This window comes from Nuphar pumila, chromosome 10, assembly GCF_984573655.1.
Source record: "Nuphar pumila chromosome 10, dmNupPumi1.hap1.1, whole genome shotgun sequence".
NCBI classification, from domain to species: Eukaryota; Viridiplantae; Streptophyta; class Magnoliopsida; order Nymphaeales; family Nymphaeaceae; genus Nuphar; species Nuphar pumila.
Genome location: NC_143258.1, coordinates 76,978,146 through 76,997,239, shown reverse-complemented (window position 1 = coordinate 76,997,239; position 19,094 = coordinate 76,978,146). Strand labels below are relative to the sequence as shown.

General features: G+C 40.7%; 1 protein-coding gene across 1 annotated transcript; it reads right to left on the bottom strand.

The window, feature by feature from the left end:
* Nucleotides 1-4,531: 4,531 nt before the first annotated feature.
* LOC149826900 (ubiquitin-conjugating enzyme E2-23 kDa-like) lies at nt 4,532-17,073 on the bottom strand. Its single transcript, XM_090020166.1, has 6 exons — nt 16,998-17,073; nt 16,631-16,710; nt 8,452-8,566; nt 7,802-7,854; nt 7,202-7,330; nt 4,532-4,956 (listed from the first exon to the last, which is right to left on the bottom strand). Exons 1-6 carry the CDS (start codon nt 17,039-17,041, stop codon nt 4,823-4,825), a joined length of 555 nt encoding a protein of 184 aa, XP_089876292.1. The 5' UTR covers nt 17,042-17,073; the 3' UTR covers nt 4,532-4,822.
* Nucleotides 17,074-19,094: the final 2,021 nt, after the last annotated feature.

Sequence of the window (19,094 nt, the reverse complement as noted above, 5' to 3'; positions counted from 1 at the left end):
ATCAAGCTTGAACCTTAGGCTCTCCTCCCCCCAAACTTGGCTGCAATTAACATGGATAAGCCTGATAACCTGGCTTGGAAGTAATACATATAGCAAGCTCTTGTAGCCTCTGCAATTACGAAAATACAGTTCATCTTTTCATAGAGGTGCATGGTGTGTAATATTACAAATCTTGTTATCGAAACAAAATCAGCATATATATATATATATAATGTAAAAATAAAAAGAATAAAACTGAAAATACATTTATTTTGTCTTATAATATTACAAATATTATCATCAAAAGAAAATCTTAATAGTGCTATGATGAAACAAATATCTAATTTAACTATTAATTCTTGTTTGGTGATTGTTTGTAATGCAATTTTTTGTTTAAATTAATACTAGATTTTCGTGTGCAATACACCATCACATCATATTTATACACATCAAGAGGATATTTAGAAATTTGAAATCACATTACATATAATGATACATTCATTTGAACAAAAAAATTATGATACAATTCCACATGGAAGGCATATAAAATGGAAAATAACTTCGTGCAAGCATGGATACAAAAACATCAAACATTTCAATACATTGAAATCATTCATATCAAAACATATATCAAACATATACGTGCAACAAACACACTATAATATCTCGCTAACTACTACCATGCCTAGCATGGAATCCGTACTTCAAAAATAAGAACACTTCTATTCTCATACATTAAAATCATACGCAGCATGATCTCCCAACTCCATCAAAACAGTCCTAGATATCTACAACTAAGTGAGTGTGTGAACAAAAAAGTGTTGCATCAAATAAATTATATAACATGTGATGCGCTAGCATCACTTACTCACCACGGGTATTTACCCGATTTGAATTGCTTATGCCTTTGCATTTTTTTTCTTATTTCTTTTTGCATTGCATTTTTAGCCACATGCGATGCTTAGCACTAAGTATCACGTGTCCTTGGTTGAGCAACATACCTGCGAAGCACAAATATACAGCATAATACAGGGAGGTGGGCTGAGGGGGTTACCTGCAAGGTTGTCGGAGACGAGATAAAAGTGTCAAGGATGTCTGGAACACGAGCAAAAAAGAGGGGGAAAGGGGATGTCTGAACGGGGGTGTCAGTGGGCTAGGGGCCTGGAGGGCAAGAAAAGGCGGGAAGGGGGGCAGCAGGTCGGGGGGTCGACAATTGGCGGGAAGGGGGCGGCGGGTTGGGGGGCAAGAGGAGGCGGGAAGGGGGACAGTGGGTCGACAGGCGGCTAGAAGGGGGGCGGCGGGCTAGGGGGCAAAAGGAGAGGGGAATTGGGGGGGGGGGGGGGGGGTGAGAGGAGGCGAGTAGGGGGTCCAAGGGAAGGCGGGCTGGGGGGCAAGAGGAGGCGGGAAGGGGGGCGATAGGAGGTGGCGGGTCAGGGGTCGACAGGTGGCTGGAAGGGGGGCGACGGGTGGCGGGTTGGGGGGCAAGAGGAAAGGGGTTGGGGGGAAAGAGGAGAGGGGAATGGGGGGGGGGATGGTCGACAGGTGGGAAGGGGGGCGGCTGGTCAGGGGGTCGAAAGACGGCAGGAAGCGGGGCAATGACCGACTGGCCGTGGGGCAATAAGTGGCAGGAAGGGGTGCGATGGTCGGCGGGCCGTGGGGAGGAGGGTCGAAGGGGGGGCGAGAGGCGGGCCAGGGAGACGCGGCGGAGAGGGAAAAGAAAAGAGAAAGAAAGGGAAAAAATTAGGGATTTACGGAGAAATTAGCGACGTCCAAATTTTGTCGCTAAGCCATCGCTATTTGGCGATGACTCAACGACGAAATAGGTATGTCGTTGATCCGTCGCTAAGCTGTAACGGATATCGCGATGGAATAAAATTCATCGTTGATCCATCACTCCATTGCGATGAATTATCGATAGAAAATTTTTCATCGCAAATAATCGCTACTTTAGCATGATATTGGGTTCAGCTTCACAATTGGATGGGCTACCTGCTTCAAATCCCAACTATCACAAGCAATGCAATATCTGTGGTTTGACGTAACCCATGACAAGAACGAGAAAATGAATAACTCATTTTATGACATGAATGTTGAAACAGAAATTAAAGAAAGGTTCAAATATCATAGAGTTGAAGAATTTTGCACGCTTTGTCCTTGCAACTAAATTGTAAAACTAAATTGTCATACTCAAATCTGAATTCGCTATACAAATAGTAAAACTAAATTGTCGACATATTTGAGCTAGTTCAGTCTTTCACCCCTACAACCCCAATAACATCCACCATAAGACCCCAAGATTGCTGACAGTAAACAACTTGTGCATGTTCTTGATGCTGACTCTCGTTCTCTGAATATATTAAAATATCATCGATAAAGACAATCACGAAAGAGTCCAAGAATGGCTAAAAAATATGATTCATCATATCAATGAATGTAGCTAGGGCATTCGTGAGTCCAAATGACATCACCACGAACTCATAGTGCCCATAACAAGTCCGAAAAGTAGTCTTGGATATATCATCTATTTAATTTGCAACTAATGGTACTCATATCTCAAATCAATCTTCGAAAAAACCTTAGACAGGACAGTGTTCTTGTCCAAGACGCACTGTCCTGACACCCACTCTTATTTTATTTTATTTTATTTTTGAATACTGTTCCCCCCCTCCCTTTCGGGGTCAGAGCAAAAAAATTGCATCCGCATTCGACTGAGCGAGCATCCCACATGACTGCATGATGTGCAGTCAAACGCCCCCTCATAATGATGGCTAATTTGACTTTGGATTTCCCTAAGTAGGCTGCAAACAAAAGCCTAGCTTGATTTTTAAGGAAATACAAGGTCAAGATTCTTTTTCTCTCGTCTGTAAGAATAAATCTAGCAACCATTGGCGACAAATGAAATCCAATTTATGCAGTTAAAAAGTTGAGAATAATTCTTATGCACACCTTTGATTGAACAATGTTTTACTATAAAAACCCAAACTGCAAGATACTTCCAAATGAATTACCAGCTAAAATTGATGGTTGTAAATTTCAAAGTTGTATTCACAATCCTTCAAACTTCTTGAGTCATGCATGTTAGCAGGTTGTCAACCAATGTATGTAATTGCTGCGAAGAAAACAGCACCGGTCATGTGAGGTGTGCATCATGCATCTTATGTATTCTAAACAAGTCTAGTATTTTTGCAGTTCAAGTCAGATCCCCGGTTCGAGGAGGCAAAGCAATTCATCATGAGTGGTGCTTTTGGAAGCTATGACTACGGTCCGCTTCTCGATTCCTTGGAGGGAAATTCTGGTTATGGCCGCGGCGATTATTTTCTTGTTGGTCATGACTTCCCAAGCTATATAGATACACAAGCCAGAGTCGACGAAGCATACAAGTACAGATGTTTCTTCTTCTTCTTCTTTTGGTTTCCCCCTCGTTTTTTCATACTTCCTGCTTAATGATGCTAGCAGGAATCTTCTAGCATATTTTTCCTAGTTAATGCCCATTTGCTATATATTTCTATGTTTGACACAGGGATCGGAAAAGATGGTTGAAGATGTCTATCCTGAGCACTGCAGGTTGTGGAAAATTCAGCAGCGACCGAACGATATCGCAGTATGCAAAGGAAATATGGAACATTAACGAGTGCATTGTGCCTTGATCAAAATTATGGCATCCTCACTTCATGTCATGCAAGACTTCTTAAAGCATAATATGAGATTATGTCGTTTCCATATGTTCACCAGAACTCTGTAAGTGGCATGGAAGCTGCTGACAGTCTATAGTCACCAACTCGCACAGAAATTAAGCCTGCCAATGAACTTACAGGTTTCATTAGGTTATCTTTCCTTCAGGTCACCTCCATAGAACGTGAACTTGCTTGTACTCTCTCTCTCCAACATAAGTCATGAGCATGTTCTTTTATACGCAATGGTGATGTTTTGAATTTATTGTTATATTTTGCGATAAATTCACAGCCCAATAACGAACTGAACATAACACAACGCTATATTTTCATTATATCACCACATTCTGAATTATCATACTTAAAACATAAGATTATTTCAATTGAACTTATTTCACAATCAAAATCATGCTATTTTCTAAGATATGTGATATTTTAAAAGGATACCAAAATTTTGCGAAGCATACTGGTTTTAAAAAAATCACAAAAAAAACTCAATATTTTAAAAATATCACTGATATTGGTGACATAGACGTATCTTCATTACTTCACAAATCACAAGCCCTTTTCACCAATAGAACTTAAGTAAAAACTATGAGATAGCAGAAAAGAAATAAGCATAGTCTGAACCAAGGACCTGTTTAACCTCTACCAAATTCCTTTCCAACCTCCAAGATTGCATCCAATCTTTCTGTATAAAGCCTAGGTGACACCCCCTTCTCTAAGTTAAAGCATAAAGGCAAAAGCATAGACTGCCGATTTTCCTTGGCTTAGGAAGCACAAGAAGCGATCCCCAGTAGAACTTCCCAGTCACCAAAGGCTCTAACCCTCTCCCCCCTTCCCTCCCACCCAACAATATAAATTCATAAATAGTTGTAAACTTCTCGTAGAAATAAGATCCTCCAATATAACTTCATCAATTTGTTTCAACAGTTCTTATCTAAAAGTGAAACCAGACTACAGCAGTTCCTTTTTTCTTGGACAATGATGTAAATTCTCATGCATGTAATTTTCTTTTCCATTGTCTTGTAGTTGCCTGTTCATCCCCAAAATTAGATAATCAAATAATAGCAACTAACTGAATAAAGAAGGATCATCGGTTACAAAGGACGGGTGTATAATGGGGAGAGAGCACATATACTGTTTTGAACAACAAACTGTATTAGAGACCATTAAGGGTCAGCATGTCCAGCAATTTCATCATCGCTCGATTCTCGGTCATTTTCGACGCTCACCTCATCATCATCGCTGCTTTCTTCAATAACTTTGGTAACATGCTCTCTTTTTGCATATCTCTCACAGTACTCTGTCATCACCCGCAAGACACAAAGGAAGTGATCAGTTAGCAGTTCAAACAGTATACTAAGAATGTTGAAAAGGTGAAAGTGTAGAAAAGCAACTATACAAACTAAAACTATTTGATCCCAAAATGTTGGCAATACAACCTAGCTACGCAAAGCTAAAGTAACTGGCAATGAGAAGCTGGTTCATATGTACCATGCTCTCTTAATATTGCATCTTCTTTTTTTCCTGTTTCTTTTTGGGTAGCCAAGATGGGGAATAGAATACCCCTCTGGGATTCAAAACCAAGAAATTTTGTCAGGATAGTGCAACACTAACCATCCATCTATCTCATTCAACCACATAGCATCTTGACATCTTAAATTCAAGTGCATTTCTAACCAAAACCCAACCTAGTATATGACAAGAAAATGAAAATCTGGATGTAGAACAAAGAGGAACTAGAATGTAAAATATGAATAGAAGGCACATCTATAAGAAAGCACTCCCACAGAATAACTTAGAAATATGGAACAAAAAAAGAGAAAGAGAGGTGAAGAAACATATAAATACCCTTGAAAGATTTACATGCACTGTGATGAGGAGCAAATAATCTTTGAGGACAGAAAACCATATAACGAAAAGAATATGTTCAGCATGTGTATGAAATTATGATACTGTAAAGCACCATCAACGTCCACCAATGTGTGATGACACTTGAAATACAATAAAAACAGATCTACCACGCATCAGTCTTGTCTCATCCCCGTGATAGCATTGAATCATGTTGGATAATCTGTAATTTAGGTCTAGTTTAGAGGATCTAACTGGGCTTGGGCATGCTTATTGTATACAAACCTGACTGAGTATAACACCTGCGCATGGATCCTATTTTATGGGACAGACTGACCCCCCTACTTGCGGCTCTACTCCATACATAAAATTATTATGATAACTGGTACTGCTGCTCCTTTGCTTTTGCAATAGCCAATACCATGAGATATAGGTCCACCACCTATATATTCTATGGGTGCTGGGTAATTTTCAAAGGCCACCTTTCCAAAGACAATCTGCAAAGGATTGAGTAAATGAAAAGGATACTAACAACAAATACAAGTCCATTCACAACCATTTGGTAAAGGTAATTTCTACGGCGGTATCTATCTTGCACATCGATTATCTTGGAAGGCTCAGTGAGGTAGCAGCAGTGACTCTAAATATCACGGTAGATTCAGAAAGAAAAGGAGAGAAAGGAACTGTGACATTTGAGTACAAGTCAATTCTTACTGTTGTTTACCAGAAGCAGATTCAATTAAGTTATTTGATAGATCCTTGGGGGCTCACCAATTCTCAAATACCATTATTAACTGTTGATTGCTTTTTCTCTATTCTGTTGTGTCCTGGATGGATAAAAGCAACCAAGCCTCAAGCTCCCTTCTTTTTTGCATGGTTTATGACATAAACTTTCAGTTTATTATATGTTGAAGCATCACTTTTTCCTTTCTGATCTTTGATGTTTCGGACATTAATGAAGGAAACGGACATTTGAAAATAAAATAATCTGGGAAGTCTGCTGGTTGATGGATACCCACTTTGTATGGCCAATGGGCTACTTTACAAGAAACAAACGGTTCAGTAAATAACCGCACTTTGAGGGCGTGTTTGACATGTCAGACAAATCCCACCGCTGGGACAAAGTGGCCCCAGCGATGGGTGTCCTGTGTTTGATACACACAGGACAAATATTATATCACAGAGCCAAGAGCATACTGCACGATGCATTATAACACATCAGTGTGGGACGAGACAGACACCCCTGGGGGGGGTGACTGCTGGGTTATGGACAAACACTGCTCATTCTGTCCGAGCAGTGTTTGTCCAGTGAAGGATAATCAATGATGGACAATATTCATCTCTAGATATTTTATGAGAAACATCTCTGTAATGCTTACATGGCAATTGATATATCTAAGGAGAATATATGATACCTTACAAAACATCAACAGCACAAAAAGTTACAAATATATGGAGCATGGGACATCAACCGAAAACATCTGAAGAGTAGGGGAAAATAGTATAAAATAACAGATAAGTTAATTTTAACTGTATCTCATATTGTCCATCTTCAGCAAAGCATAGTCATGCTGCCATGACCTATCATCGACATGTTTAAGTGAGCATGTGGTGTGCGCACAATTACTGGTAAGAAGACAGCCGGAACATAAGGACATCATAGAACTTAAATTTCAGTCGCTCATAAAAATTATTACCTTTCACTTTCTGATCAAACTGTTGCTTATCCCGCATCATCAGTGACGCAGCATCGCTATTTAATGGATCTGCAGGATTTGGGTAAAGTAATAGCTGAGGTAGGAAGGTTTCAAACACATTCAGCAAATCTGCAATATCAGCACAAAAGAATTATGTTATAAATGCATTTTTTTCTTTCCATACGTGACTTATTGTTGAATAACATGACAACAGAGGCCTAATTTTCATGGCTGTGCCATCAAACTGAGCAGTTAAATCCATTGACTGACGTGTATGAGTCAATATTGAGAAGAATATAAGCCACACTTGGTCCCCCAGCATTGTGAAGTCAGATGTAAACAGTTTCCCCAATGAGGAGGGTATGCACCCATGCATATCTCAGGAGGAGGACACACCAACCACTTGAGATGGAAAGTGTGTTATTCTGTTTGGTTCTCTACCAGAGTTCTACATGCACATACTTATGAATGTCAATGAAAAAATCACTATCAAAATAACACTAGTCTCTAGAAGGACATAAGCATGCAAAAGAGCATGACTTAATTGGTGCAAGTGATTTGTCAGTAGGTACAGATCTTCTAGTAATGACTAGGTTTTACCAAACATGGGGCTCCAGGTTTGATTGATGACATCCAAGCATACAGAACCAGACCTGCCATTAAAATTCAAATGTCAGAGAACGAAAAACTGAAGAAACATAGAAATGGAATGGGATGTCTAACATGTGGTAACTTGAACAACATTGTAACTCGCTCCGAACTCAAATCAACTCTCTTTTTATGAAACGAAGATCGTTCTCTTTAAAATTTTGATACGAACGCAACCATAAACTCGAAAAACATGAATAATTCCTTAAAAATTCTATTATTCAGATATTATAAAAATTCAAAAAAACACCAAAAAATATTGGATATTACATTCTACCCCACTAAAAAAATCGTCCTCGAAATTCAAGCAAACAATGTGAGGTAATGACTACGCATATCGACTTCTAGCTCCCAAGTGCATTCTTCAATGCCATGGTGCTGCCATTTGACCTTGACAAGCAAAATCACCTTGTTCCTCAAGATCTTATCCTGACGGTCTACAATCTCAACAGGGCTCTCTTCCACTGTCAAATCCTAACGTACCTCAATATCCTCATATTGACTAAGGCACATTCAGCAATGGTGGCAAAGAAATTTCAAATGAAGGTCATGTGAAAGCTAAATTGAGCTATCGAAAGAATTAGACAGATAATTGTGCTCACAGCTCATCAACATTCGGGTGGAAAATTTTGTTCATGAATCCAATTGATGGAGACTTGTATGGGTATGCCTCTGGAAGCTCCACTCTGACCTTCCAAAATCCACCTTCATAAGGACCTACAAGAATATCCAGTAAAATAAGTGAATTGACATGGCCAAACAAAATATCCTTTACATACATGGGATAATCACATTATCCGTTCAATGTCCACACATGAAAACAGAAAAACATGAGCAATACACAGGCACAGGTAGGTGAGTCTGACCAGCATAATCATGAAGATGAACATCAATAAGTATGCACCAATGTGCATTCTTTACTTAGATCTTAGGCCAACAAGTCTAACATAAGATGCAAGCATATACAACTAAATACACTAAAAAAGAAGTGTAAATACATTGGAATGATGTGAATTTACATAATATAATCCTGTTCTCTTTCGGTTTTTCTCATAAACTCTGCTGCATATTTAACTCTCAGAAATTGAAACTTGGTGGTGCTTGAAAAGCATGGGTTTCTTGTTACCTTTGTTGTCAGTTCAACGTTCATGCAGATAAGGGACTGTTTCAAACAAAAGAAAGGAAAGGAAACTGATAGATAGGCATCGAGTTAATAACAATGTTGGCTTGAAGTTTCGAAGAAAAACTGATATGCAAATAGTGCACCAGAACTTTGAATATTTCTTAGAAAATTTAGGACCCCTAGATGGAAATGATGATAACAATCCCAAAAGACATTCATAATAACCATCCCATAACTAGGAGGAAAAAGGAAAATGCTGTTGGACATGATACTATTCCATCTCTAGAGATACAGAACCAAAAAACAGTACCCTTAAGTATCAAGAAAGCAAGTATTTAAATGGGCATGCAACATACTAGTAGAACATAACTAATTTAAAAGAAGTCTTAAGAGACATGTATATTGGATAATCGTCAGATGCCTATAGAAAAATGACAGTTTGGTAAGCAGAAATAACAGCCACATGCACTGGTATTACACAAGTTTCAGAAATTCTGCAGATTTATCTGCGTTAAGATATTGACAAAAGATCATTGGAAGAATATCACTCATAGATAATTTCAAATTTTCACTAGCTCCAGGACTGATTAAATCTAATATAGAACAAAATACACCCTTCTATACAAAAAAAGAATTACTAAAAGTAACCAAATATTATTTTTCAGGACAAATTAATTGTTAAATTTATGAATGAAGTACACAAGTAAACTATTCTGAATGAAAGGGTCATGGGTGCTTGGCCATTCCAAGATACGGAGACATCCAGGCAAGGAAGACACAAAAGTCAATAATGACTTGTGATTGTCTGTATATATTTTCTTGCCAGCTATGTAACATAGACTCTTTTAACAGGGCACCGCACCTGGGTCGCACCCGCACCCAGGCGGGTGCGACACTTGGACATAGCTTCCTTTGTGTTAGGTGAAGTCAACCACATTGAGGTCCATTTCTATCCAAAAGTAGATTCAGTTAACCCTAATCAAGTCCATTTTTATCTATATTATATATATATAAATACATAAATGCACACACATACACGTAATGTTAACTTAAAACTGTTAAAAATTATATATATATATATATATATATATATATCCTCCCCCACACCCAAGTTTTTTTAAAGTGCCACAATCGCCGCATCCGCACTCATACCCGCACCTATGTGACATAGCTTGCCAAAATATGCAACAACCATCTCTACTTAACATTTAAATAAGGAACTCATTACTAAAGTGATGGCTTCCAAATATGATATGATCAGAAAAAATCGGATGAAGCCAGTAAGGAAATGCTAAAGTTGAATACGTACATGAGACCACAAGCGATGATGGACAAATTCATTCTTAGACGAAAACCTTTAACCATGAAATTAGGCCGGGTACCAGGTCCACCCATGGCACAATACTTTGAGCACACCTTGTGTTCTCAAAAACCTCGTGCTCGAGAAAAATAGCACAAGAACGAGATCCTGGGCATAGACAGAAGTTTCTATGTCATACCTTTATCCATGAAAGATATACATTTTTGTATATATGTATATGTATACACACATACCCACCTTTTTAGAAGTTTCTATGTCATACATGTCTCATAACCTGTGACACCCATACCTATGTGACATAACCGACAGCATAAAGGCACTAAATGAATTGTCTTCTAGCATTTCTCCTACCACATGTTTTGAAACTGCACATGCAGGCATGCATAGTAAAAATGTCCTAAATCTATGCAGATCTAAGAAAACAATATTTAGATAAGCATCTCCAAATTTAAATGAAACAAGGAAGAAGTTACTTCAAATAACCATTGGGCCCAACTATTGTTCATATTCTCGTACTTCTCAGAAATCCTTTTCAACATCTTAACATTATTTATATCCACCTGGGTCGCCCGAGTGGCACCAGGCCAAGGGAGAAGGTGTTGACCCCTTCATCCGAGGTTCGACTCCCACCGGGTGTGCAGGTGTCTTTAACTGGTCGAGTGGTCGTGATGCAGGGCAGGACCCGATTGGGCCCAGCGTGCCACTCGATCCACCACACAGGGCAGATGCAAGACCCCGTGGAGATAACTCACCGGCAGGGATGGAGCCACGACGCAGGGAGGTACCCCTGCGCACCTACGTCAGGCGTGGTGGAGCTCGCACGCCCCAGAACCAGCTGCAAAGGGAGACTGAACCGGATCGTGGGTCGGATCTAAACCTGGATCCACGACCCAGTTCAGTAAACAGTCTTTAAAAGGTTGTCTAGGGTTGCGTGAAGGGCATTGAAGATTAAAGAAAGCCCAGCCGACTTTTCTTTTGCTGCAGTTTTCCCTTCTTTACTTATTTCCTGTTTTCCATTGCATTCTTCCCTGTTTATTGCATTCCTTTTATTGTTTATTGAAACATTTCTGAGTTAATAAAAAGATCAGTCCCACCGATTCACGGTGGACCATTATTTTCTCTCCTCCTTCAACGTGAGTTGCATCAAAGTGGTATCAGAGCAGCGGGCGTCCCGACTTCATCAGCGGTATGGCTCTTGAGGAGGGAACCGATCCGGTACAAGGCGAAGTGCGTGAGGAGGCGAGCAGCGAAGACCCAATGCTGCGTGTCATGGAGGTGTTGACAAAAATACAAGAAAATGTGGTGCGTATCAGTCGGGACGTGGCAACCATATCCCGGCGACTGGATGGGGTCGAAGGCCGAGTCGCTGCCCTTGAGTCGCCGGTGGATTCCACTGCGACCTCAAGGCAAAGAATGGAGGGTGCACTGAAGGTCGTAGCAGATGCGGCAGCAGTCCAGCCGACGTCCTGTCAACCAGACTGTGTTGCTGCTCCACGACCAGCAGATCCTCCTCCACTCCCAGGTACGACAGCCACGGCGTCACACGCAACAGGTACCCCCCATCCGAACCAAGAAGGTAGGGCAGGGCAACCCCATGTCGCTGGTACAGTATCGCCCTGGCCTCGAGTCATGGGGGCTATACCACCGGCTGGGCTGGGCCTGCAGGAACCCAGCGACACACCGGGTCCTGCCACAAATTTTGGTCCGAGGGCACCCCAGACCAGGGCTCGGTTTCCTGTGGGTCTGCCGCAGGTAGGGTTGGGTCCGCAAGGACCCAGCAGTACGCAGGACCCCGCTGCGGGCCCCAGCACAGCAACCCGACCCCGAAAAGAGTTGTTTCTCCCTCCTGGTCCCTCGCGCAGAAGCATTGCATTCTTCCCTGTTTATTGCATTCCTTTTATTGTTTATTGAAACATTTCTGAGTTAATAAAAAGGTCAGTCCCACCGATTCACGGTGGACCATTATTTTCTCTCCTCCTTCAACGTGAGTTGCATCAAAGTGGTATCAGAGCCATTGATTTTGTACCCGGGTCGAGTCTACCCAACCTTCCAGCTTATCGCATGAACCCCTCCGAACACGCGGAGTTGTTAAGACAGGTTCAGGAATTACTGAAAAAAGGTTTCATTCGTGAGAGTGTTAGTCCTTGTGCCGTGCCTGCCTTACTCACTCCCAAGAAAGATGGGTCCATGCGCATGTGTGTCGATAGTCGTGCGATCAATCGCATCACCGTCAAGTACCGTTTTCCCATTCCTCGTCTAGATGATATGTTTGATATGTTATTCGGTGCCTCCATTTTCTCTAAAATTGATTTAAAAAGCGGATATCATCAGATTCGGATACGCGAGGGAGACGAGTGGAAAACAACATTTAAGACACGTGATGGATTGTACGAGTGGTTAGTTATGCCGTTTGGGTTGTCTAATGCCCCCAGTACCTTCATGAACATGATGACCCAAGTTTTGCGTCCGTGTCTTGGGAAGTTCGTTGTTGTCTACTTTGACGACATCTTGGTCTATAGTTCTTCATTGTCTGATCATTTGAGTCACCTGCGTCAAGTCTTAGATATTTTGAGAAAGGAAAAATTGTATGCCAATGCCAAGAAGTGTGAGTTTATGACATCCAGTGTCGTGTTCTTAGGGTTTATTGTGTCTTCTGATGGCGTCAAGGCCGACCCCGCTAAAGTCCGAGCGATTGTCGATTGGCTTACCCCAAAGACTATAGGAGAGATCCGTAGTTTCCACGGGTTAGCCACCTTTTACCGACATTTCGTGAGAAATTTTAGTACACTTATGGCCCCCATCACAGAGTGCCTAAAAGGTACTAGCTTTCATTGGACGCCAGCGGCGAGCAAAGCCTTTACGATCATCAAGGACAAAATGACCAGTGCCCCTGTCTTAGCCCTCCCCGATTTTAGTGCAGTCTTTGAGGTTGAATGTGATGCCTCTAAAGTGGGGATTGGCGCCGTCTTGAGTCAGAATCGTAGGCCTGTCGCCTTCTTTAGCGAGAAGCTGACTCAGGCCAGGTGCCAATACTCCACTTACGATGTTGAGTTTTATGCCGTTGTACAAGCCCTTCATTATTGGAGGCATTATCTCATTTACAAGGAATTTGTCTTGTACACGGATCATGAGGCATTGAAGTACCTGAATAGTCAGAAAAAGTTGAGTGTCCGTCATGCCAAGTGGGTCAGCTTCTTGCAAGAGTACACCTTTTCGCTTCGGCATCAATCGGGTACCCTGAACAAGGTGGCTGACGCTCTTAGTAGGAAGAACAGCCTGTTGATGACTATGTCGGTGCAGGTCATAGGTTTTGAACAATGTAAAGAGTTATACTCTACGGACCCTGATTTTCACAAAGTCTGGGAAGGATGCACCTCTTCCGCTCGTAACCTTGATCCCCGTTTTTGTATTCATAATGGTTATCTCTTCCGTGGCAACCAATTATGTGTACCCAATTTCTCTCTCAGGCTTCAGTTGATTTCTGAATTACATGAAGGTGGGTTAGCAGGGCATTTCGGGCATGATAAGACGTTCGCTCTCTTAGATGAACGATACTTTTGGCCCAAAATGCGCAAAGATGTTGCCAAGTTTATCCAAGGCTGTCATGTGTGTCAAGTGTCCAAGGGTCATCGTCAGAATAGTGGTCTGTACACCCCGTTACCCATTCCTGAGCGACCGTGGGAGCATGTGTCCATGGATTTTATTGTGGGTCTTCCCCGTACACCACGTCGTTTTGATTCAATTTTAGTCGTTGTTGACCGGTTCTCCAAAATGACTATCTTTATCCCGTGCAAGCGCACCACCGATGCCTCTTTAGTCGCTTCATATTATTTCAAAGATGTTGCCCGTTTCCACGGTCTACCTCACACAATCACTTCCGATCGCGATACGCGTTTTATGAGCCATTTTTGGAAGTCGCTATGGGCCCTGTTGAAAACTAAGCTCCAGTTCAGTAGCGCGTATCACCCCCAGACTGATGGCCAAACCGAAGTCGTGAACCGCACCTTAGGAAATTTATTACGGAGCTTAGTGGGTGAAAATGTCAAAACTTGGGATCTCGTTCTGCCTCAAGCCGAGTTCGCCTATAACAACTCCATTAACCGGTCCACTGGTAAATCCCCGTTCCAAGTAGTGTATGGTCGTTCTCCCACCCATGTCGTTGACCTCGCCCCTGTGTCAGATCTCTAAGCTCCAGCCCCGGATGCCTTTGATGCCGTTGAATATATGCGTGACATTCACAGACAAGTCCGGGCCAAACTTGTTGAAAGCTACGAGACCTACAAAGCTTTCACAGATCAGGGTCGTCGTGATGTCCATTTCGAGGTTGATCAACTTGTCTGGGTGTACCTGCGTCCAGAGCGTTTTCCTGTCGGTACCTATAGCAAATTAAGTCCTAAGAAGTATGGCCCCTTTAGGATCCTCCAGCGGTTAGGTTCAAATGCTTACCTCCTTGAGCTGCCCGATGATTGGCATATTTCCCCTATTTTTAACGTGGCTGATCTATATGCTTACCGTGGCAACAACAAGTCGACAGAGCCGACTTCTTCCCAACCAGGGGAGAATGATGCAGGGCAGGACCCGATTGGGCCCAGCGTGCCACTCGATCTACCACACAGGGCAGATGCAAGACCCCGTGGAGATAACTCACCTGCAGGGATGGAGCCACGACGCAGGGAGGTACCCCTGCGCACCTACGTCAGGCGTGGTGGAGCTCGCACGCCCCAGAACCAGCTGCAAAGGGAGACTGAACCGGATCGTGGGTCGGATCCAAACCTGGATCCACGACCCAGTTCAGTAAACAGTCTTTAAAAGGTTGTCTAGGGTTGCGTGAAGGGCATTGAAGATTAAAGAAAGCCCAGCCGACTTTTTTTTTGCTGCAGTTTTCCCTTCTTTACTTATTTCCTGTTTTCCATTGCATTCTTCCCTGTTTATTGCATTCCTTTTATTGTTTATTGAAACATTTCTGAGTTAATAAAAAGGTCAGTCCCACCGATTCACGGTGGACCATTATTTTCTCTCCTCCTTCAACGTGAGTTGCATCAGGTCGGCTATGTAAGAGCTTGGGTGTTGGGTGACCCACCCAGGATACACCTCGCAAAGTGGTGGGCCATTAAGTGACCCAGTTCTCGGCGAGGGTTTACTGTCATAAAAACATACTTGACATAATTTATAGAAAATTGGCTAAGAATTATGATTTCATTGACACTAAAAACAAGAAAATGTTCTATATACCAGGAAAGAGATGGATGATGGTATGCAATTGTAATATAGTTGCTAAACAGGGACACATAAGTAGAAGCAATGCGAGAATTGCGAGAATCGGAAGGGAGAAGCAACCACTTCCAGACAATCAAAGCAAAAAAGAGTGCAATGTTGACATTATTATACTAGCATATAATAGAAACAATACAACATAGTAAATTTTGTTGAGAAATTTAAGAGGATTCAGGAAACAAGAAGTGGAAATGAAGCAATATGCTATGGTGAACTGATCGGGAAGAGAGGGAGTAAGAAAAGATTTCAATAAATAGATCTTGTAGTCTGTACGACATATTAAGATATCCATAGATTTTATTTGCAAAGACAACATCAAATATACAAGCAACATCCAAGAACAGTATACATATACAATATTTGAGACAAGAATCACATTTATGAAAAATAAGCTAACTCTGTAATCTGTATCAAGGTATTAAATGTAATAAAAGAAATTTATGCAAAAATTGATATATATTCTATAAGGTTCATTCCGTTCTTCAATCCAAATAATCATGATTTCTAAATATGGAGAATAGTGATTTCTAGTAGCAAATTAACTACTTCCTACTTGTTTAGGCGGAAGGAGGCTGCACTTCCAAATAGTGCTCACTAGGAAGACAGTTTCTCCCACATTCCTTGGGTGTTTTTTTTTATAATATAGGCTTATCACAACAAAAATTGGAAAGTTGTTTACAACTTCCAAGTTCTAGCTATATTTTAGTTTGCTGAATGATAGCAACAATATGCAGCGGATACTACACCGAGAAGTTCATAGTGCATAAACGGTTTCAGAAAATCATACTAAAAAACTAATTCCTTGTTACCACACAAGCGCCAAATACAAAGCTGCAAAGAACGGCAAGTCCAAAAAAGATTAGCTTAAACAAGGGACTTAGAAAACAGAGCACCACAAATCATCCATGCAACCACATCTCTTATTCCAAAATACAGATACGAAACACCCAAGAACCACTTGAGCTCTGAACCTTCAAAACTAATGAACATTAACTAAATAGATAAAAAGTTTCTTCCACCAATGACCATCACATAGAGGAAGAAAAGGGAATTGAAACCATACTCTCTTTAGGGCCATGAAACTCGACGTAGAATTCACCAATCCCATCATTGATCATCTCAACTGAATAGTCACTCATCATCCTAAGTAAAAACAGGAAAAATATTCAAGTCGAGCATAATAATCAACAGAAACCCAGAATCGATCTGCACGGCTACAATAGAAAGACAACATAAAAATGCACGATCTGGACATACTTTCAGGTATAGAAAGCCAAATTAGAAATCTAAATCAACCTCAGATGATAGATCAATCATTCTTTTCTTCCGTCAGCAACCACCCATAAAATACTACAGAAACAACAGATGTGTACATAATTTCCACAACCCACTTGTACTATCATACTGATGACAATGATTGTAAGACTTACAATTTCATGACATCCATCTCTCTTCTCTTGCTTGGAGAAGACATTGTTTACTTCGTTGGTCGATACCTAAGTGCCCAACTGATAAAAATCAAAGAAAAAGAGTACATGTAAAGAAAAAAAGAACAGATTCAACCACCTGAAAAAGGAAACCCAAGAAAGAAATTCAAGAGAAAACAAGAAGAAAAACAATAACCCAAAAACGTGCCTCCTGACGAAGAAGAACCAAAATCAATCAAAAGAGAGAGGAAATAGCTTGTTCCTTTTGTCTGAGATATTGCTTATCGTCAATCGGATCTCCTCAATGCCCAGAGAGAGGGTCGGTGAGTGGAAGAAGCATGTATGTGATTTATATATTGTTTATGCGTTGATGAGGTACCTGCGCACCAAGAAATTCTATTTCCATATGTCGAAAAAAAAAATGAAATTCTATTTCGAGGCAAAAAAATAAGATGGTGGGAGTTATTGTTGATAATTAGTTTTTTTTCAGGAAATGGTCATGAAATCCTTGGACCCTGAAACACCAGCGAATTCCGGGGTACACCTGTTGTCTCTAGAAAATGTAATGCTCTCTCTCTCTCTCTCTCTCTCTCTCTCTCTCTCTCTCTCCTGGGATGAGTTACTACACAACCGAAATGTGCAATTTAAATAGCAGCCCACGAGTTTTGGGTGCATGCATAGCCTTGCCTAGTTGGACTTGGAGAGACCTCTGAAGCCAACAGAAACACGGTGAATGCTTTGAACAGATTTGTCGACATACATTACTTCTCACTAGTGTAAATTAAACCATGCCTGGGCGGATTACTTGGCGCTGGGGTTTGTACAGTAAAGATATGACAAGGGCATGTATGATGTATGCCATCTCTCTCTCTCTCTCTCTCTCTCTATGACAAGGGCATGTATGATGTATGCCATCTCTCTCTCTCTCTCTCTCTCTCTCTCTCTCTCTCTCTCTCTCACACACACATAAGAGTAAATTGGTAATTCTCTGTCTCATATGGCAAATTGATAATTTGGTCACAGTGTACCGAATGTTTCACGCATGGAGAGCGTACAAAAGTGTCTTGCAAGTGAAGCTGATCACGCATCAATGCGTTCTACCACCCCTGCCTAAAGATACATCTGTTTTTTCAAAAACATTTTTTTCTTTTTGAAAACAGCCTAAAGATACACATGTTAATAATAACACACATTCTCTCTTCAAAACAATGGTCCCAGCAATTAACCGGATTGATACTGGAAGCGTAAATAGCCAAATTCAAGCCACAGTTACAAAATAATGGCGATAGTTTGAAAATACCGTGATTTTTTTAAAAGCTAGCAACTTGTTTAAAAGTACCACGATTTTATCATAATATTAATGCGATACTAACATTTTTCAAGTCCTGATTTTCTTATATTTTCTGTATTTTTAAGAATATATGCCATTATTGAAAAAAGGATCTTTTTAATTCATAAGGATATTTGACCTCTTCAAAAAGCATTCTTTTGAAGCTGGCCAGCCCTTTAGTTACCAAACTTTAAGAATATGCTTTCTTATATTTCTAAAAATAAATAAATGCCGCTAACAAAAATATATAAATAATAAATATCTTTTAACACTATTAAAAATCGCAAAAAATAAAATGAAATGCTAGACAGAGAAAGGGAGAGGGATTAAATATTTGGTTAAGATGAAGTGTTTCGGTCACTTTGAAATTGTAAGATATCGTTACCAATTCTAAGCAACAAAAAAAAAATACTGATCATTATCCCATGGGTAACTCTCCCTTTTCTTTACTTTTTAAAGTTTTTGTTTGGTAATTTAATTTTCATTTACCATATTTTCATGTCGGTGATGTACTTTGTGTATAGTTCCCACATTGCAATCAAGTTGCCCAAGGTCGCGTTTGAAAATAGCGAATCTATATAAAGATCTGTGGACATACGGGTCAAGAGATGAGGCCCACACCTTGATCTGCGTCCATCTCGCACGATGGATTTTAGATCTGATCTGAGATCCTCGTTTTAGGCATTTTTTTAGCCTCAAAGCGACGGATCTTGAATTCAATGGGAAAGCATCAAACTAGAGATCCTTGGAACTCAAAGGCCTCAATTTCT